Here is a 22,699-nt window from a genome sequence, read left to right as displayed (position 1 = left end):
TCATTATAAATAGTAACTACAAAAAAGAAAAATAGTCAATAGATATGTATTAAGTATCTACTATGGGTTAAGTCCTGTATTAAGTGCTAGGGATACAAAGAAAGGTAAAAATCATTGTTCTTGAGGTACTCACAATCTAATGGGGAAGACAACATGCAAACAACTATTGACAAATATGCAAAATGTAAGTTAAATAGGAAATAATCTACCAAGGGAAGGTACTAGAATTAAGAGGGATTGGGAAAAAATGGGATTTTAGCTGGAACTTGAAGGAAGCCAAGAAACTTAGATGAAGAAGAAAAGGATTCCAAATATGGGGGACAGACAGAGATAAATGACAGGAGGTAAAGCATCTAGTTCAAGGAACAGCAAGAGGTCAGTGATACTGGATCACAGAATATATGTGGTCATATATATATATATATATATACATATATATATATATATATGGATGTAAGGTCATAACTTGACTATGATTTTGAATCAGTATGCCTAATTCTAAAGTAACAGGATAGGTAAAATTAAGGGTAAAGTAGCTTTGTAATATTAAGAGGAACCCACAAGGAGCAACCACATTATGGATCACATTATCACTAATAGGGAGGAATTGATTGCTGAAATAATGGACACCTTGGTGGAGTGGGGTGGGAAGTGCCCACTCCATCTTAGAATTTGTGATAGAAAAGAAGCATAAATCTTGACATAGCCTGATATGTACCATAGATTTGGAGAAAGCAGATTTCAAACAATTCAGAGGAAAGATAAATAGGATCTTATGCACTAAAATTTTCAGAAAATGTCAATGAGCTCATGAATCCACTTGAATATTAGTGTAGGAAGTTCTCTAATAAAAAAATCTCCCAATAAAGCAGATCAATAACTGTTCTGCCACATATAATATTAGAACATTACCTAGGGAACACAGAAGTTAATGACTTTGCTAGAGTTACACAGTCAGGAAGACCTTAGTTCAAATCTGGCCTCGGACACTAACTACGTGTACAACCCTGGGCAAGTCACTTAGCCTTGTTTGCCTCAGTTTCCTCTGTAAACTACATCTGTAAAATGAGATGGAGAAATAAAGAGTAAATCACTCCAGTATCTTTAGTCCCAAATGGGATCATGAAGAGTCAAACATGATTGAAAAATGACTAAACAACAACAACAAAATGCTGTTCAAGCTCACAATAGCTATTTTGGCTGCTATACGACAACATTGGCTGACACTGAGTTTTCCATCTTCTAAACCCCCCAAAATATTTTCCACACAAACTACTGTCTAACCATGTTACCCTCATTCATATTTGTGATGTCAGTTTTTTTAATTAAAATGCAATACTTTATCCCCATTAAACTCAATCTTATTAGATTCAGTTCAATATTCTTGTACCAAAATAAAATCCCTGTGTGATTCTACTGCCTCAGGTGTCCCCTAAGGTTGATATTGACTCATCAATCACTATACTTTGGGTGCAGTCATTCTACCAGCCCTAAATATGGCTAACTGTGCTGTCATCTATTCCATATCTCTTCATCTTGCCCACAAGGCTAACAGCAAAACCTGTCAGGTATATTGTGCCTATGGTCCAATATGTATGTTTTAGTTCATTTTCTCTTAGAGCTACATAAAAACAAAACAGAAACAAGAACAACTTACTCCAAATGGATAACAATGAAGAAAGTGAATGACTTATCTGAGTTCAGAACACAAAACAATATTTCTTTCTTGCTGAACAAACCACCATTCAGGAGGTAGCTTGGTATAGTGGAAAGAGTTCCACAGTCCCTGGAGTCAGAGGATCTGGAGTTCAAATCCTGCCTATGATACATTATCTGTATGGGGCCTTGGATAAGTCATTCAACCTCCATGGGCTCAGTTTCCTCATCTGTAAGATGAAGGGACTGGATAGGATGGCTTCTTAGAGGTAAAAACCAATAACAACCCTATTGCCTACACTGCATCCCCAGAACATCGAAGTCAAACACTTTCTGTTTCCCAACTTTACACCAAGTTAATCATACATATGAAAGCCTCAAGCAGTCAATCTATTTCCTAGGATTTCAGGTCCTAAAGAAAGTGATGTAGCCTCAGTCATTTTCAGTCATGTCCAACTCTTCGTGACCCCATTTGGGGTTTTCCTGGCACAGATACTGGAGTGGTTTGCCATTTCCTTCTCCAGTTCATTTTACAAATGAGGAAACTGAGGCAAACAGGGTGAAATGACTTGCCCACAGTTCCACAGCTAGTAAATGTTTGAAGTGAGGATTGAACTCCAGAAGAGGAGTCTTCCTGACTTCAACCTAGGTACTCTATTCATTATACCACCTACCTGCTCCAAGTAGCCTCAGCTAAATATAACAACAACAACATACTTACATGTCACCTTATAGTTTACAAAGTGTTTTCCTCCCAGTAACCCCATGAAGTGGGGAATGCAAGAGTTGTCATACTCATGTAACATATGTATGAAGAAAATGAGGCTCAGAGACAATTAGTGAATTGCTCACAGTGACAAAGTGGCCCATTTGGAAGGACCTGGACTCAGATTCAGGTCTTTTGAATCTGGTTCCAAACTAATCTGGATCTAAATCTAATTTGATTGAATTTAACAAACACTTATTGATTAAGTAATGCCCACACTAGTCATACTCACTTCAAACCTAGATTAGCTTATGACTCTCAGGAGTACTTTGCCATCTTTGCTTCCATGTCCTCCTTTCTCCCACTTTTCAACTCATTTTTATGTGTTATCTTCACCCATTTGAATATAAGCTCCTTGAGGGGAGGGGCTGTCTTTGTGCTTATATTTGTATTCCCAGTGCTTAACACAGTGCTTGACATATAGGAAGTACTCTCTCTCTCTCTGTCTCTGTCTCTGGCTCTGGCTCTGGCTCTCCCCATCCATCCATCCATTCATCAATTTATTCATCCATCTACCCATCCACCCACCCATTCATCCATCTGTCCATTCCCCCATCCATCTACTTATCTATCTATTAAGAGCCTACTGTTAGCAGAGCACTGTACTTGAATACTGGGAGAAATACAAAGTTCAGATAGAAACCTCTGCTTCATGGTTTGTGATCTATTAAGGGAATACAACTCACATGTAGATAATCAAAATATGACATAATACATATGACAGGTATCTAAGATATGTGTCAAACAATGTGAGAGGGGTTAAGGTTATTATTATTGAGGGGTAATCAGAGAAATTTCACAGTATAATGAGGGGATGGTGTGGTGATCAGGGTTGTCCAATCACTTCTATTTGTCTCTCACTATACTATCGATTTGTTGCCTAGATAGATTTCACAATATAAATGTAGGTAAACATAAAATGTGAGTTTCCCTGCATCCAGAGAACAGGATGGAAGGATGAAGGAGCACATGAGGAGAGAGGAGATACAGGATTCTTTTCTTTTCTTTTCCATAAAATAAAATATTTATTACATGATTACAGAAGCTTTAAAAAAAAGCCAAACACCTCAAGGGTGAGGCTCACTTGTTCCCCCTTTAGTTTTAGCATTTCTTTCTGCTGTAAGTTCAGAGACAAGCTGGACTATTTCAGGATGGCTGAATTTTCCTGCAGTTGAATCATAGAATTCCTGAAGCCTCCCAGGTTTGTTCTCCAGGTCCTCATACTCAAACACCTGGAGAATCATTTCACAATGGTCCAGTTGTTTCACAAACTTGGCTTCCACACTGGATTGGTTCTCATACTCTTCCCAGAGATCATAGATTTCCTTCTTGACATCTTCTGATAGCAGCTGGGTTAACTGCTTCATAGCTTCCTTCTCTCTCCTGTGTTTTTCTTCTTTAGGGATGTTATCTGCAGGAGCTATATCCCCAATGATGCACGCTGCCATATCATGAACCAGGGCGAGTGGGACACATCTGTCTTTATTAAGATGCTTATCTTTGGTTACAAAAGCCATGATAGTCATTCTGTACATATGATCGGATACACTTTCTGGCTTCTCAACATTTCTGTGTACCCAGCCTGTTCGTGGTACTCTCTTGAGCTGGCCCATCAGCTGCAGGAACTGCAGCAGGCTCCAGGTCCCACTGCCGCCACCACTTCTGCCAGCACAATGATACAGGATTATTTTCTTGGAGTCTGTAGGCCAAAGAGAGTTTCAACAATACACATATCCTGACATACTTCATACCCCATCAGCCCCAGCAGTCTTTTCCTCATAGTCTTGACCCCTTTGTGACAGATGTCTCTGCTTGTAATTCTGCTCTTGCAGTTCCAATGAGGCTTCTAACAGTTTCCATTTCTGTTTACTGGTGCCATTAGAAGCTGAATTCTCCTTTGAATCTCCTTCCTAGACTAAGTGAACTGACTTTCAAAGATCACTTAAAGGTACCATTCTTTACCCCATCATGTTGCTTCCTTTATGAGTCACTCAAATGACGATAAAAGAATCACTTGGCAGGAAAGCATTTTTACAGTTGGTTTAATAGCTCATTATCTGGTCCATTTTCTATGATTAGATCTGTGAAAGACTAATTGTCTTATAAAAGAATGACAGGATCTCAGAACTAGAAGGAATCTCAGAAGGCATCCTCTATAACATATCCAAACAAGACATATCTAACAAGAAGTTGTCTAACCTTTGCTTGGAAACCTCCAGTGCTGGGTAGCCCACTTTGTCTTGAAACAACCTTTTGTAACTTCTCTCTATTGTGCCTGGTACTGCCCTTTGCAGTCCTTCAGATACTTTAAGACAACTATTGTGTGTGCCCTATGCCTTCTCACTTCTTCTATTCAAATATACTTTCCTTTGTATTTGATGGTCTTCTGACATCTTTCAGAACTTGTCACTTCTGAATTGAATTGTTAAATATAACCACTCTCTGCCTTGGAGTTTGTAGCCTTGGGATTTTTCTTTCTGGAGGTACTCTGTGAGGTTTTTTTTTTCAATTAGGATGCTATTTTCTATGTTCAGAAGTTCTAGGCAGTTTTCATTTCTTTCATGATGGTATTGTTTATTTTTGTTTTGCCCTTTTGTGTTCTTCTGGGAGAACTATAACCTTTATGTTGTTTCTACACCTTCTGTCTTTGAGATCTGTATGTTTTAGTGATCATATTTTCTTTTAATGTTTTTAGGCTTTGCTTCTCTTCTTCTAGGTTGTCCTTCATTTCTGTGTATTTACATCATCAATCTATTGTTTCCTCTTTTGTTCCTCTTTTGGGGAGGCTTGCCATTAAAGATTCAAATTTTTCTATTCTGCTCATTATTTTTGCTGTGCAAAACAAATTCTTCTCTTTCGATTCTCATTTCTTTTTAAAAAATCACTCAGAAACAGTATGTTGTATTTCCGTATTCTCCTCAAATTCCTCAGAGTCATCTGTCTCATCAAATATTGAATCATTTCCTTTCATTTTCCAGTATTTGTTCATAGATGTCTGAACTCATTTGTTAGATCTAGAGGCCATATTTCCTTCTGTTATGATTTTTCCTATTGATTTATCTGCTTTTGTTCAAGGTCTTTGAGATTTCTTCTTCCTGAAATCTTTTGTACTTCCAACCCCCTCTCCCCTCTTATTTTCCTTTTCATTCCCTTCCTGAGTGACTACCCTCTGATTGTGGTTTCTTTTGGGGCTGAATATCAAAATGTCTCAGCCTCCTCCCACACTGTGAAATTCACAGTTTTCCAGTATAGGGCTGTACCCCAACTGACTTCTGCATGGTAAGAACTGGCCCCAACTGGATGCAATGCTCTTTCCCTTAAGTTTGGTGGCCTGTCTCACAGCTCCCAAAATGTGAGTGGTCCTGTCCTTCTGACTTGTCCCACTACCTCTGTTCCTTAGTTCTCTGGCCTTGCTCTGGTTATTCAGAGTCTGCTAATGGCCTGTTTTCCTTGACACCTGCAGTTCAGAGCTTTGCAGCACTTGTGCAATTGGGTGGTAGCACCTAGCAGGCTTTTGCTCCTGAAGGGCAAGTTGAGGTGTGAGCGAATGTCCACAGCCTAGAACCAGGATCTCAAAGGCACTGGAAAGAAGAGAATGAGATGAAGGGGTGGGTTTTAATGTAACCCTGTGGTGTGCCTTTTACTGCCAGTAGTGCTGAGTGAGCTCAGCATCAGTGAGTATCAGTTCTTGGGTTTTCAGGGCTTTTTAAACCTTCCTTTGTATTCTGGGTGTCTGGGATTGTGGAAGCAGTTAAGTTGCTTTATCTTTGGCTCATAATATTGGTCTTGGAGAGATTACAGAGGTCAGGAGAATGGCAGAAAATGTCTAGTCCACCATCTTGTTGCTCACATGACTGGGAAGTCCGCCTTTTCACTTATTCTAAGTAAAAGAGGTGGTATTTGAATTGGCTTTTAAGTAATGAATAGGAATTCAGCATGCTGAGTAGGTCATTATAGAGACTGCAAGGGTTGGGGAGAAAGGGTGGAACATTCCAGTCATAGGGAACAATAGCAGCAAAGATAACAAAGGTAGAAATCATGTAGTATGTATAAGAAATATGACTGAATCATATAATATGATATAATAATAACAAGTTATAATAACAATTTTATATATATAGCTCTTTAAGGTTTATAAAATGATTTACAGATATCTCATCTATCCTCACAACAACATTGAAAGGTATTATCCACATTCTATGGAGGGGGGAAACTGAGGCAGATGGAAATGAAATGACTTGCCCAGGGTCACATAACTAAGTAAGTGTCTGAGACTGGATTTAATCTCAGGTTTTTCCTACTTCAGGTCCAGCACACTCTATCTACTGTACCACCTAACTATTCAATAATAGCTAGCATTTCTATAGCATGATTTACAAAGTACTTTACATGCATTATCTCATTTGGTCCTCCCAAGGACTCTTTGAGGAAGTTGTTTGAGGCAAGGTCAGAAAGACTGGATTACACCAAAGTGTGGAACACTTGAATGTCAGACTAAAGAGTTTAAGTTACATTTAGCAGGTTATAAGTTGACATGGACATATTCACAAAAAATTGCAATCACTTTACCACTTGCCATTCCTTATGGGCAGATCCTAACAAGACCTGAGCACTCTTTTCCTCCCTCCCATGCAAGGATTACTGGGAACCCAGAACTGTTTCAATCAGACATCTTCATATGCCAAGGCATTGTCATCATAGCTTTCAGAATTATGATTTTACTCCAGAGGACTTAGCACTAGAACCTCTCTGGCCAACTACCTAAGGAAGAGTTAGCTGCCTCTGACTTGGCCCCTAGCCCAATGGTATCAAACTCAAGCAAAAATAGGGGTCACTAATCTGCACATAAGGATCCCTGCTGTGACTTATTTTTAAAATGTAATGGTATCTATGTCTTATTGTATTTGTATTTATTTTGTTAATTTTCCAATTACATTTTAATCAGGTTCCCTCTTGGTTTGCTTTGAGGGTATGATGCCCCTGTTCTATCCAACTCTCTCCAAACTCAATGGGAGAATACAATCAGGTCCCAGGGTCTGTATTCAAGTGCCCTTTCACCCTCATACTCATTATCTAGCATTCTACACCTACTCACCACGTCCATACTCTCTGCTTTTACAAGGTCATTCAAAGCAACTCTTGGCCGACCCCCATCACAACCACACCTAAAGGCTGGATCTTGTACGATCATGCCAAATAACAATCTCCAGTGCTTGTGGGCAGTGGCTTGAATGTTACACCTGACTTGGACTACTATCTGCCTTCCCTCTGTATTCTCAGTTCCAAAATAGGAAGTCACTGATGAATTTGGAACAGTGGCATGATATGACCAGGTCTATATTATGAAGGTTAACCAAACAGTGGTTTAAGGGATAAATTGGAAGGAATAAGAGTAAAGGGGGTGGATACCTGTAAGGATGTTATTTTGGTGATTCCAGAGCAGTCAGGGGAACCCTCAGTACTGCTAGATGAAGTTGCCCTCTTTGGTACAAAGAGCCAGAAGCTTTCTCTATCATCACCTGCTTTTTCTAAACTTTGGAAGATAGAAGGATCACTATGTGATTCAAATGACTTTCTTGCTGTCTCATCAGGCTCTCGGCAAAATAATGAAGCAGGCAAAGGTGGTTCCCTCAGCTTTTCATTCTGAGTCGCACTGCACCCTTTGGCATTTCTCCCACTCTCTGCCTCCCCAATTTCCCCTATGGTGGATATACTTGTCCAGACTCCTTTCTTCAAATACTTGAAGGGCTGTCATGTGGAAGAGAGAAACTTTTTCTGCTTGGCCCCACAGGGCAGAACTAGAAACAGTGGGTAGAAGTTGCCAAAAGACAAATTTTGGCTTGACGTAAGGAAAAAAAAAAACTTGTTAAGGTTATAGCTATCCAAAACTGAAATGGGAAGCTTTAGGAAGGGAGTGGCTTCCCCATCAGTTTATGTCTTTAAGCAGAGTCTTAATGATCATTTATCAGGGATGCTATTGAGTGGATTACTATATGATTCTATTACTCTCTACAACTCTCAGATGCTGAGATACTGAGATTCAGAGGAATGTACCAGCTAGGGAAATCAGATGACAAAGGTTTGACTCTCACCTTTGACACCTGTTACCTATGAACTTGTGCAAGTCATTTAAGTTTCTTGTGCTTCAGTAAAATAAAGAAAATAGGGGGTGCTGTGCATGCAGTGTACAGTCATCTTCCTGAGTTCAATCTGGTCTCAGACATTTATTAGCAATGGGACAGTGGGCAAGTCACTTATCCCTGTTTGCCTCAATTTCCTCATCTGTTAAATAAGTTGGAGAAGGAAATGGCAAACCACTCCAGTATCTCTGCCAAGAAAACCCCAAATGGGGTCAGGAAGAATCGGACTGAAATGACCAAACAACAACAACCACAACCACAAAGTAACTCCAGGATCCCTTATGGTTCTAGATAATAATGATTGCTAGCATTTCTATAGCATTTTGAGGTATACAAAGTCCTTTACAAATGTTATTTCATTTGATCCTGACAGCAGCCCCAGGAAGTAGGTGATATTATTATCCCCATTTTATAGATGAGGAAACTGAGGCACAGAGAAGGTTACAGAACTTGTCAAGGGTCACACAGCTAGTAAGTGTCTGAAGCAAGATTTGAACCCAGGTTTTCCTAACTCCAGGTCCTTCACTCTTTCCGCTGCAACACCTAGTTGCCTCTGTGATGCTATGATCCATTTCTAAGATCAGGGCTTCTTTTTGGGGGGGTGGGGCAATGGGGGTTAAGTTACTTGCCCAGGGTCACACAGCTAGTAAGTGTCAAGTGTCTGAGACTGGATTTGAACTCAGGTCCTCCTTAATCCAGGGCTGGTGCTTTATCCTCTGCACCATCTAGCTGCCCTAAGAGCAGGGCTTCTTAACCTTTTTCTACCCAGAACCCCTTTTCACCTGAGAAATTTTTATGAAACCCTGGGTGTATAGGTATATAAAATAAGTATTCATAATCTTTTACTATTACCAAATTTTCCACGATCTCCACATTCAGATACCCAGAGGTTAAGAAGCTAGGCTTTAGAAGTCCATGATTCTGTCCCCCCTGTCTTCATCAGGCCACCTAGATACTATTTCCTTCCAGAGCAACAAGTACCCAAATCCCATACTACAATAGTCTTATGTGAGGATTTGAAACATACATTTACATAGTCTATTAAAGGTCATGAGCAATGTCCCCATGTGCCTCATTTTTCTTTATCTCTTACCTTATCAAAATTTGCCCTCTTTTATCCTATTTCCTCAGGGAAATAGCTCATTGCTAGATGACAAGAGTTCTAATTGATAGAAAGAATGTTGTTGATTTAAATGAGCTTTCATAAATTGAGGTTGACAGTCACAGAACCAAGTATCAATGAGAAGAGATGAGCAAGTTGAGACGTGAAAGTGCCCAGGAAAGTAGAAAGAGAAGATACATGTGCTACATGTGTAGCAAATAACTATGGGAATGAAGAGAAGGTGAGAGCAAAAGGGGGAGGAAGAAAGAATTAAAGGAATTCAGTCACAAAATCATAGATCACCAGGGATAAAGGAATTTAACAATTAATAAACTGCAGAAAAGTTTCAGGATATAAATTAAGTCCACACAAATCACTAGCATTTTCATATAATGCCAAGAAAACCCAGCAAGGAGAGACAGGGAGAGAAATTCCATTTAAAATAACTATAGAATATATAAAAATATATTACTATCAAATACATAAAATATATATGAAATATATGTATATATGATCACAGAATGTATAAAATACTTGTTAGACTACCTGCAAAGATACACAGAAGAACTATATAAATACAACTACAGGGGTGGCTAGGTGTCTCAGTGGATAAAGCACTGGCCTGGGATTCAGGAGGACCTGAGTTCTGTTAAGGGCTAAAATTCTAGCTAAACTGTCTAAAATATCTAATGAGTGGTCGCCAATAAATTATAAGCTTTAGCAAGAGTTAGACTTTTAAGCATTTATTAAAGAGAATAAGAGTTTGATAAAGAGAGAAGAAAGGCCTAGATTCCTCTATCTATTAAAGGGAGAGCGCATTTCTAGCTGCCTTCTCCACCAGTGTCCCCAGGAAAGAGAGCGAGACCGAGCGCCAGTCTCTTCCTTCTTCCTCCCACTACCCAATGTCACTTCCTGATGCCAAAGAAAAGACTCCTGGTCTTGCTCTCAAAGACCTTCGCTTCATGGATGGAACTCTTCTACAGTAAATCTCCAGCAGGTGGCATCATTCCAATCGTTACAGTTCGAATCTGGCCCCAGACACTTGACATTTACTAGCTGTGTGACCCTGGGCAAGTCACAACCCTCATTGCCCTGCCAAAAAAAAAAATACAACTACAAAACATTCTTTATAGAAAGACATGCCTAAATAATTGGAGAAATATTAATTGTTTATGGCTAGGCAGAACCACCATAATAAAATGACATTTATAGGTAAAATAGTTCATTTAATGCCATACCAATCTAATTATTTAATTTAAGTATGATTATTTTATAGAGATAGAAAAAAATAACAAAATTTATCTGGAGGCACAAAAGGTCAATGGTCTCAAGGGAAAAATGAAAAAAGAATAAGAATGAAGGGGGGTTAGAAGGACAAGATTTCAAACTATACTACAAAGCAGTCATTCACGAAACAATTTTTTCCTAGTTAAAAAATAGAGAACTACAACAGTAAAACAAATTACAGAGACAAATGAAACAAAATTAGGAATCCAATTTTCAATAAACACAGCTAATGAATGTAAGGGGCTAAAATTCTAGCTAGTCTGTCTAAAATATTTAATGAGTGGTCACCAATAAATTAGAAGTTTTAGCAAGAGTTTAGACTTTTAAGCATTTATTAAGGAGAATAAGAATTTGGTGAAGAGAGAGAGAAAGAGGCCTAGATTTATCTATCTATAAAAGGGAGAGCGCATTTTAACTCTACTCTCCATGAGAGTCCAGATGAAAGAGACAGAGTCACACCTCCTTCATCCCGCAAGCCTCCTGTGAAAGTGGCAACATCCCATCCACATGCACAAACATCTCCAATTTAATTGGCTGGTAGCCTTGATAGACAGCATCCATGAGCAAATGTCACTTCCTGACACCAAGGACCTGACAGCATGGCTTGCCCTCAGACACCTTCTTCTCTTGGCGGAGCTTTCCTACAGTAACTCCCCAGAAGGGGGCATCATTCCAATCATTATATGGATTAAGGAGTCACTTTGCCTCTTTACCCTAAGAATTTTGGATATCTTTATCCTGGGAATTTTGGATAGTATAGAAGAAAATAGTTTTAAAACAACCTCTTATACCAAGAAAAGTTCCAAAATGATGAATGACCTAGATATAACAGATCACAAATTAGAGAAACAAGAAAGAAATTACCTACTAGATCTAGGTATGGGAGGTAAGTTCATGATCAAATGAGAGATAGAAAGGATCATAGAAGATAAAATGGATAATCTTGAGTACATCAAATTTAAAAGGTTTTTCATAAACAAATCCAATACAGCTAAGATTAGAAGGGAAACAATTACTGGGGAAAAAATCCTGTGGCAAGTTTCTCTTATGAACATCTCATTTCCAAGATACATAAGGAATTTATTCAAATTGTATAATAAGACCCATTCCCCAAGAGATTAAAAGACTAAGTAGTCTATATTACTATAGAATACATATACATATATATGTTTTCATAAGTAGTTTTCCAAGTAACAAATACAAATTATCTATGCTAATATGAAAAATGATTCAAATGATTAACAAATAAATAAATTCAACTTAAAGCAATTCTGAGGTCCTACCTCATATCTATCAGGTTTCCAAAGATGGAGGGGGAAAAAAATGACTTTTAATTAGAGGGGATGCAGAAAAACAGTTACTTTGATACATTGATGTGGAACTTCTGGAAAGCAATTTAGAACTATGCACAAAAAGCTACTAGACATTGCATGTTCTTTGACCCAGCTATACTATTGCTTCATATTCCAAAGAGATCAACAATTAAATGTATACAAGTATTTATAGCAGCTCTTTTTGTGGTGTCCAAAAAACCCCCGGAAACTAAAGGGGTATCTATTAATTGAGAAATATCTGAACAAATTGTTGTATTATGAATGTACTATTGTGCTGAAAAATATGGGAAAACAGATGGCTTCAAAGAGGCATGAAAGTCTTACAAGAACTGATGCAGAGTGAACTGAGCAGAACCAGAGAACAGTTTGTATACTATGACATCAATATTATAAAAATGAATAATTTGGAAGATTTGAGAATTCTGGTTAACTAAATGATTATGACTATGATACCAGAGGATTGATAAAGAATGCTGCCTGCCTTATGACAGAGACATAATGGATTAACATGCAGAGTAGGAAATGCATTTTGGGACATGAACAATATGAAAATTTGTTTTACATATCTATGCTCATGTGATACAGGGATTCTTTTTTCTTTTCTTTCTTTGCAGTGAGTTTGGGGAGGTGGAAAGGAAGAAAAATGAAGGCTTAATAATTGAAAATAAAATTTACATAAAAAGTTTAAAAGCCATCTAATTTCAGTGATTTAATTCAATGCATGAGCATACTGAGGCCAGAAAGGTTAAATGATTTCCCCAAGGTCACAGAGACAGTACAGCTAGGTCCTGATTAGTGCAAATAATGAATCCCAAGAAGTGGGATTATTATTCAAATAATGAATTATTCAAATTTTCATTATATATTCATTTCATTATTCAAATTTTAACTATATGAAGTTATAATTATGTGTTAAATATGATAATTGGTTTCAGCCCAATAAAAGTATGCAAAGGAAAAACTTTAAAATAAGATTTAAAATTTTTTATTTAACATAAAATAACAAAGGATATAAGAAAAATATATTTCTGATTCAAGTTTCTAATAAAGTAATAGAGTAGTTGTAGAATGCAAAATTTAAAAAAAATTTTTAAATACATATCTAAAGATAACCCCACACTTGTGATATGATGAAAACATCTTCCCTTTCTCTAAATCTCCATACATATGCTGATAGGTGCAAAAACCTTTATTCTCATCTCAGTGAATTTGTATGCTCTTATTTTTATGCTGTGAACCAAGTGCAGTTGAATAACTTAAGGTGCTATCTAAAATCATTAATGCTTTAAATGTGATAGTATTTTCCTTGCAATATTTTTCAACAGCTGGGCTAAAATTACTTGAAAATGAGTCTTCAAAAACAACTTTAGTCACCCAAGGTTTCCCACTAGACTCCCAGAGAATTGCAAGACATCATGTGAGTGGTAGACCACTCACAGCTCAAGGATTTCCAGACCAATAAACAAACATTGGTTTTAATTTAAAATGTAAGTTCTGGATGGCATCCTTTTCCAGAATAGCCTGTTTCATCTACATTAAAATTTGTTGATTAATGTATTCATCTTCAATTATTTTCTTCAAAACATCAAGATGTTTTGCTGCCTCATCCTGAGCTGCACTGGCTGCCTCTCCATAATTTTAACATTATGAGTATTGAACTCAATTTTTAAAGCATTTGAACTAACCAACACTTGCAGCAGAATTTTCTTCATTATCCATTTCATTTCCATTTCCCTTTACTGTCCTAAATAGATTTGAAGCTTTGGTCTGAATGGCAGCTCTGCTAAGAGGAATGTAGCCTTTATTGCAGTCTTAAATCCTTGTAGCTAAAAGACACTCCATCTCTACCATTGTAACACTTCTATTGCTTGTAGTTGCTTATAAATCACAAAAGCTGATGAATATTGCCTTTTTTCTCTTATTTCTCCTATGTATCTTATAATATTATGGACCATAGATTCAGGCAGTCAGACAACTTGTTCTTCTTTTGAGTTATTATGGCCACATGTATACCATTCAAATACACCAAATTTTTGTTCTACTATAAAAACAAGCTTCTCCTTCTCCTTCTCCTTCTCCTTCTCCTTCTCCTTCTCCTTCTCCTTCTCCTTCTCCTTCTCCTTCTCCTTCTCCTTCTCCTTCTCCTTCTCCTTCTCCTTCTCCTTCTCCTTCTCCTTCTCCTTCTCCTTCTCCTTCTCCTTCTCCTTCTTCTTCTTCTTCTCTCCTCCTCCTTTTCCTTCTCTTGCCATTCTTCCATCTGAAGTATTCTTTCTTCTGGTTGTTTTGTTAAGGGGGGGGGGCTTAAAAATTAACACAGCTGTTGATAATATTATGCTGCAGCACATCACATTCACCCTTCATGATAGGCAAATTCAGATGGATTATGTAGTAGCATATTAAAATCCTGATCAAATAACATCATATTAATTGAATTTGGACTCACTTTCAATGCAAATTGGTATTATTTTATAATTACACTAAATCCAATTTTGCAGCATTCAAACTCACATTAATCTCAACCTAGCTATAATGGAAAGAGCTGAAATTATGAACCAAGCTCCTTCATTTTGTTCAATATTCTGCCCATTGTACCACAGCTACAGTCTCTGAAGAGACCAACAGAGGGGGAAGGAGGAAATAAAAGAATAAGCCTCACTGAGGGACAAAATGGTGGTCCTATAAACAGCTAACATACTTTAATTAGCACTTCAATACTTGAATTTGAGGGCAGCTAGGTGGCTCAGTGGATTGAGTACTGGGCCTGGAGTCAGAAAGACTCATTTTCCTGAGTTCAAATCTAGCCGCAGATATTTACTAGATTTGTGACCCTGGAAAAATCACTTAATTCTGTCTCAGTTTCCTCATCTCTCAGAATAGCAAACTGATCTATCTAGTATCTCCTGCCAAGAAACCCACAAATGAGGTCATGAAGAGTCGGACATGATTCAAATGACTCAACAACACTTGCGTTTGAGAACTCTTTGTCAGGAAGGCATTTTGCTGTAAAGCTACAGGAAAATTACTTGGTGCTCCCTCTGGGTGTGTGTGTGTGTGTGTGTGTGTGTGTGTGTGTGTGTGTGTGTGCGCGCGCGCGCACGCGTAAGGAGAGAAGAAAATTAGCAACTAGCCCCATGACTTTAGGATCCACCTCCTGGGGGTTTGTGTGTGTGTATGTGTGTGTGTGTGTGTGTGTGTGTGTGTGTGTGTGTGTGTGTGTGTGTGTGTGTGTGTGTGTGACTAATACACATTTGCAAAGTTGACTAGCCCTGTCCTCAGGGAAAAAACCTAGATTGAAAGATCAAAAGCCCCTAAAATTAGATTTCTTCTACCTCCATAAACATCAATTAATGTTCTTGTCACTGCACTAGGATACAAAGATAAAACAAATCAAAACAAAACAAATGGTTCTTGTCCTCAAGGAACTTGCTCCTATTTCTTTGTCTCCCCCTCAGTGCATGGTGTTATGGATGTAATAGGCTCTTGACAGGGAATGAATGGAACCAAAGTAGGAAACCCCGTCATGTGAATCCCCCAACCCCCAGTCAAAACTCCATTTTAGACTGTAAATCTCAGGACATCTCCATCTTACAGGTCTCCAGAATAAAATTATCAGCTGCATATTTAAAACTAAAGTTCAGAGGGCTCATTATACTGTCTTTATACCATTTTTGTGCATGAAAATTTCTAAGTTGTACTGAATCAAGACAGTCCTTTGGCCATCTGCCTCCTGTGCTGCATTTGTTGGTGGCTCCCGGAATTGTTTCCATCTTGGCCTTTAGCAGTGTCTGTACCCTGCCTAATGATGCAAATTAGGCTCAGTCTTGTTTGAGTTGCTAAGATCAAATATTCCTCACTGACCCTGTGTTAGTTCCTTGAAAATCCATGAAGCAGTGGCAGAGAATCAATGGAGCCCAAGAGAAATCTGAAGTTTGTTAAATGTTTGTCTCCCTTTAATGGAACTAGAAAAATGGGGTAAAAAAAGATAGGAGTTTCAACTAACAGAGCTTTTTAAGGTTTGCCTTTTAGTCATTTGAATAAGAAGGAAACTGATTAACACTGGGTCTGTGTTGCTCACATGAACTTGGATAGCATGGTGGGAATAGAAGACAGGGTTCCCATAGAAAGCAGGAAACTTATGAGTGGTCTGTGGGTCTGGTTTTGGTTCATGATGATTCTGGCAGATGCCTTGTTTTTTTTATACCCTCGGGGCAATGAGGGTTAAGTGACTTGCCCAGGGTCACACTGCTAGTAAGTGTCAACTGTCTGAGGTCATATTTGAACTCAGGTCCTCCTGTTTTATCTACTTTGCCACCTAGCTGCCCCTGGCAGATGCTTTGTTGAATTGCTTTGGTCTTTGTGACCATGTCTGAAAGTAGCCTAATACCTTCTACGTTTCTCACAAGGAGGTTGAAATAATCCATCAATCCTGAGCATAATTGAAACACTATCTCCAAAGCTCTAAGGACACTCAGGCAGAGCAATGCAAACAGGTACCATTTACAAAGTAACTTTTTCCTCCTGAAAAAAGCTTCATCTTCAGGCTTACCTTCAATAGGAACTAAGCACTGTGAATAAAAGACTGACAGAAACTTAAGAGTTTAATGGAATCTCAGAGGTCACATAAAGCCAGTCTATACCTCAAAAGAAATTCCTTTTGTAATATCCCCAGTGACTGTTCACCCAGACTCCACTTGAAGACCTATGGAAATAGGAAACTTATTTCCTGGGGCGGCAGTTGATATCACTTTTGAAGAATTCTAAGGCCCCAAGTGGCCAATCTTTCTTGCCCAGTTGGACAAATGTGAGGAGATGATAGGTGAGTTACCACAAAGGAATATAACTCATCAAACAATCACAAGTAAAGCAGTTTATTACTGACAGGCATGTAAACATGTGGCTCCCTAGCCCTAGGGACCCATGGGCAGAAAGACAGTGGCACAGGAATGCTATGGGAGTATGGCCCAATGGGGAGCCCAGATCTCTGAGTCTCTGCTCTTCCATCTGATTCTTGTTGCTGGACAGATTCACAGGGAACTGGATAGGAAGGGTACCTTAGGGGCAGTCTGGACTCCAAGATCTCTGCCCCTCCTTTATTACTCTTCACTAGAGCACTGTGATTAGGACAGAGTGATAACCTTGTGTACATGGATTATGATAATTTCTTAAAATGATTATAATCAGTAGAACCTCCTGCTCCTTGACTAAATATAGCTAACTCAGCCTATATTGGGTAGATCGAAACTTCTCGGTGCATAGGAGAGTCGATCAGTGGTCACTTCCGTCAGGCAGCTCCTAGCTTGCCTAGCAGTAGGCCAACCTCACAGGAAGGTATCCTAGAAAGGCTGTGACAAAAAGAAAAGACCAAATTGTGACATTTTGAATGCCAAACAAGTCTTTGTTTTGATCCTAGAGGTAACAAGGAGATACTGGATTTTCTTATTTCAAATTTTCTTTTTATTCTGAACTTAAATTATCTTTCCAATTCTTTGTTCAAGAGCTTTAATTTTTTTAATCTCCTGTTTAATTTCTTCATGTATTGCTCTGGATATTCACATAGTCCTTGTGGGAAATCCATCTTTTCCCTTTGTGTCTCTATTAACAGTTATTATGTAGTTGGGTTTGCAATAATGTTTGACACTAGGTGATGTTTTCTTTGATTTATTCATGTCTTCAGATTTTTTTTTCTGTAAGTCAGGTTCTGGCCTCTGCTGCTCTTTTGGGTGAGATGACCAGCCCTGATTGGTCTTGCTCTGGTACCCTGGGTTCTTGCACTAAACTCCACTCCTTTGGAACTTTGGTGTGTACAGTGCTTCAGGGCCCCCTTTGGCATCTAAGACATAAGTGTAAGTGACCCCAAGGCCCATGAAGCTGGTCTGTTGAGGTCTGAGTGCTGTGGTACTGTTGGCTGGACCACCATGATGCTTGCTGCCTGCTTTTCCACCCCTGTGGCCTCTAAGGAGCTTTTTGATGCCCTTGTGGCTTCCAGGTGAATGACCAGTGTGGAAATATTTTGACCGACTTGGCTAATTCGGGGGGCCTAATTTGGCTGGGGTACTTAATCTGGGACTTTTGACTCACTGGCTATCTGACTGCTATTAATTTAATATGGGCCATTTATAAAGTTCCACCACACTGCTCCACTCCCAAAATTGATAAGCAAAAGATTAAGAAGCCTCTTAACTAAATAATCAAAGCAGAGTTTATTTTTGAGATACTATTTAAAATTAAGAATACAGGGAAATAAAATGTACAAACTGACTGCGTTCCAGGTAAGGGGGTGACATGATCTGGTTTATATAGGCTTTAGGAAAATTACCTTGGCAGCTATGTGGAGAATGGAGTGGAGACAGACAGACAGACAGAGACAGAGAAACAGAGGCTGATACTGAGAAAGACAGACACAGACACAGAGACAAAGAATAATAGAGAGAAAGGAGAGTGAAAGGGGGTGGAAGGAGGGAGGGTAGGAGGGAGGGAGATAGAGACAGAGACAGAGAAAAATAGAGATATACAGACACAGAGACAGACAGACACGCACATACACAGAATCTTAAGGCAATGCAGGAGAACTTCATATTTTTCTTACTCTTGTGACCAGCTCTGTGTGATAAATTCACCTAATTCTCATACCTGTTCAGTGAGACAGAACCAGGGTTGCTGTTACTAAGGACTCTTGAGTATCTAAAGCAGGCATTACTTTTTTCTAGGGTTTTCTCCACTCTTTATAATGATTTGATGCTATATGGTTGATTTACAATTAGAGGGTGGCCAAAGTATTAATGTAGTCTCTGCCCTTCTGTTTGTGAGGTTAGTTCTAGAAATTCAAATGCCAGCTTCCTAAACTCTCCTCTCCTTTAAGCCTATCATCAGACTTCAGATACTCTCTGTGCCCCACTTCTTTGTTGTCTTGTATCTTAGATTGACAGATTAAGTTAATCTTACTAAAATATTGCTTGAATCATTTCATACACTAGCTCAAAAATTTCCAGTGTCTCCTTACTGCCTAGAGGATACATTCCAAATTCCTGAACAGGGCATTCAAAGAGCCCATGGGGTAGCAAAATCCTTCAGTGGGTGTGGTAGAATCTGTGGAGTCTAGGTAAGGCTGATAGCATCTGGATTTCCATTTGTTGAGGAGAAAATTAAAGAGACCAAAAGCATTTTACCTGAAGTCCTGAATCAGAATTTTGTAAGGATATAAGAAATTATCTAGTTCAACATCACTTCTCTCATTTTACAGGGGTGGAAACTGAGGCTCAGGATAAATAAGTATTCATTTATTTATTTATTTGTTCATTTGTCTGTCTGTTTATTTATTTATTTATTTTGGTGAGGCAACTGGGGTTAAGTGACTTACCCAGGGTCACACAGCTAGTAAGTGTCAAGTGTCTGAGGCTGGATTTGAACTCAGGTCCTCCTGACTCCAGGGCTGGTGCTCTATCCACTGCGTCACCTAGTTGCCTCAATAAGTATTTATTAAGCCGTTACTAATGTAGACACCGTGCTAAGTTCTGGGTATATAAATACAAAAAAATGGAGTTTGCCCTCAAAGAACTTACATCCTTGTCTCTAGGAAGGGGTGTTTTAGATTGGGAAATCTGGGATGGTGAGTGGAGTAATGGGAAACTGATTGTGTGTCCTTTCCAGGAATGGTAGTGTTGATTTATTCTTGTCCTTGGTCACTCAGTAGTTGAGCTAAAACTAAAAACCAGTTTTCCTGACTTCTAGTTCAGTATTCTGCTAACTGAACTGTCACTAAGTCCAAGCCTACACTAAATAGTTAAGAAAGAATTTTCTTTGGAGTTTAATAACCTGGGTAATTGACTTCTGAACCCTTGAGAGAAACAAGCCCATATATATCTGGGGCTGCCAGGGAGTTATTATTTCCATTCTGGCCTCTCTAGTGAAAGAATGGCTGGAGAATCATTTTTTATGAAAAAGTTCAACCAAGAGTACTAGAAACTGCAGATTCCTGGGGCAGGAAACCTACAAAAGCAAAAAAGCAAACAGCAGGAAAAGGAAAGGCAGCAGTGAAAGGTCACTAAAATAAAGATGGTGTACCACTGACCCTCTAGAGAGATTCCACTGAGCTCACAGAACTTTGGGATAGTTAAAACAACCTCAAAAGAGAGAAAGGTAGAGAAGTGGAACCACTGATCTCTGCAATGGGAACCACAAGACAGAGCAGCAATTTAAATGAAGTAACACTTTCTCCTTGGCCCTCATTAAAGAAAATAAATCACTAAATTAGGGGGTTCAGCTGCTGCTGGGAAACCACATCAGAAAGGGAAATACCTGCATCATCAAAATGCCCATGGCACTTGAGAAGGTTATGTATTTATCCAGAAACTTTAGGTCTTAGAATCCCAAAGCCCTGTTCATTGCCTCAAGAACTCAGAGAGCAGTCTTTAAAAGAAGTGACCTGCATGAACTATGGCTCTGCTGCTTTTCCTCCTGTCCAGCTTTGTATTTGAAATTGTGATTGGCTGGTTTCTGCTATAGGCAACCAGGTGGCAAAGCAGATAGAGCTCTGACTGGAGTCAAGAGGACCTAAGTTCAAATCTCACCTCAGATACTCACTAACTGCATGACTCTGGGCAAGTCACTTAACCCCAGTTGCCTTAACCATCCAGGGCCATCTCTAGTTGTCCTGATGTATATCTTGCCACTGGAAACAGATGGCTCTGGAGGAAAGAGTGAGGTTGGCAACCTTGTACAGCCCTCCCAACAACAGCTGGTTTCTGCTGAAGTGAAACAACTCAATTAGCCTCCTTCCATGTAACCCCTAGTACCAAAGCCCATTGGTGTGGGAGGTCTTAGAGGAGGTCTTACCAGCTCTGGCCCACTCACCCTTCTGGCAGACCTGGGGGCCTTGATGTCCACCAATAAGGAGAGAGTCCCATACCAATAGGCTTTGGGACTGGGTACTACATCCATCTATAGACTGCTAAGATAGGGAAATAATACCTTATAGACCCCTTACAAGTCACCCAAGCTCCAAAACAATCCTAAGAGGGAGAGACCTTAGAGGAGAGCACAAAGAGCTGGCCTGGAGAGAGGGAGAACTTGGCAGTGTTCAAGCTTTGCCTTTTACTCTACACATAAGTGGCTTGTGGCACTGGACAAGCCTCTAACATTTGCATTGGTTGAGAGAGTTCCTTTTATTAATGAAATTATACGGTCTGATCCACAACATTAAATACAGTATAATATAATTGTTGGTATAATATAAATGTTGGTAATTCAGTGGATAGAATGCTAGTCTTAGAGTCAGGAGGACTCCTCTTCCTGAGTTCAAACCTGGTCTCAGACACTTACTAGCCATGTGACTCTTGGGCAAGGAATTTAACCCTTTGGTCTCAGTTTGCTCATCTGTAAAATGAGTTGGACAAGGAAATGGCAAACTACTCAGTATCTTTGCCAAGAAAACCCCAAATGGGCTCACAGAATCAGACATGACTGAAATGACTGAATAACAACAATATAATTGTGGTGGCAGTCTTGAGAGTCAGTCAAGATGAAAGTACCAGGGAAATAATATATGGTGCTTTATCATCAGTGTCCTGCTGATTTGGCCTCCAGGCTCATAAAGACTTGGGCATATACTATGGCACTGCATTCTAAGAATGACTGCCAAGCCATCTGGTCCTGTCATTGCACCCTCCTATATGTGAACTCCTTGATAGCCGGGGATAGTCTATCTTTTCTATTTAAGTCCTCAGTGCTTAGCCCAGAGCCTGGCACATAGTAAGTTCTTAACAAATGCTTTTCCAATCCACATAACAATTCTGTGACATTGCTTAATTCAGTTGAACAAATATCTATTAGGGGGCAGCTAGGTGGCACAGTGGATAGAGCACTGGCCCTGGATTCAGGAGGACCTGAGTTCAAATCCGGCCTCAGACACTTGACACTTACTAGCTGTGTGACTCTGGGCAAGTCACTTAACCCCAATTGCCTCACTGAAAAACAAAAAAACCCTAAAAAACAAATATCTATTAGGCACTGGCATTGTGCCATGCATTGGAGAGAGAAAAGCAAAAATAATATAGCTCTCACTGCCTCCCAATTCTTCTTCTACCTGACACCTATTCTAAATCTTCTTTGCTGGTTCATCCTCCTTGAATCTACTCCCTGAGCATAGATGTCCTCTAAGAAGCTATCCTAGATCCTCTTTTCATTTTTCTTCCTGTGTTGTCTCCCTTGATAAGCCATCATCATCCTCATCCATAGTCTCAATGATCACATTGATGCTCATGATTCCCAAATCCATTCATTTAACCAAAGTCTCTCCCCCAAATTCCTCTTCTTGGTCTCTTCCAGCCTGGATCTGCCACTTGCTTATCAACATGGTGTTGGACAAGTCCCTTAACCTCTATGGTTATGTGTAAACTACTAGAGCTTAAACTAGATA

The 22,699-nt window shown here is 39.2% G+C and overlaps 2 protein-coding genes across 2 annotated transcripts in view; one reads left to right on the top strand and one right to left on the bottom strand.

Annotated features, from left to right (window-relative positions):
* Window positions 1-22,699, top strand: part of BAALC (BAALC binder of MAP3K1 and KLF4) — a 110,687-nt gene that overhangs the window by 82,859 nt on the left and 5,129 nt on the right. The window lies entirely within an intron of this gene.
* On the bottom strand, window positions 3,490-7,613 carry LOC122736768 (5'-deoxynucleotidase HDDC2-like). The gene is made up of 2 exons (XM_043979163.1): window positions 7,514-7,613; window positions 3,490-4,121 (listed from the first exon to the last, which is right to left on the bottom strand). Exons 1-2 carry the CDS (start codon window positions 7,611-7,613, stop codon window positions 3,490-3,492), a joined length of 732 nt encoding a protein of 243 aa, XP_043835098.1.

This window comes from Dromiciops gliroides, chromosome 1 (genome assembly GCF_019393635.1).
Source record: "Dromiciops gliroides isolate mDroGli1 chromosome 1, mDroGli1.pri, whole genome shotgun sequence".
Classification (NCBI taxonomy): Eukaryota; Metazoa; Chordata; class Mammalia; order Microbiotheria; family Microbiotheriidae; genus Dromiciops; species Dromiciops gliroides.
Note: the sequence above shows the minus strand (reverse complement) of the source record. Positions and strands in the feature narration are given on the sequence as shown.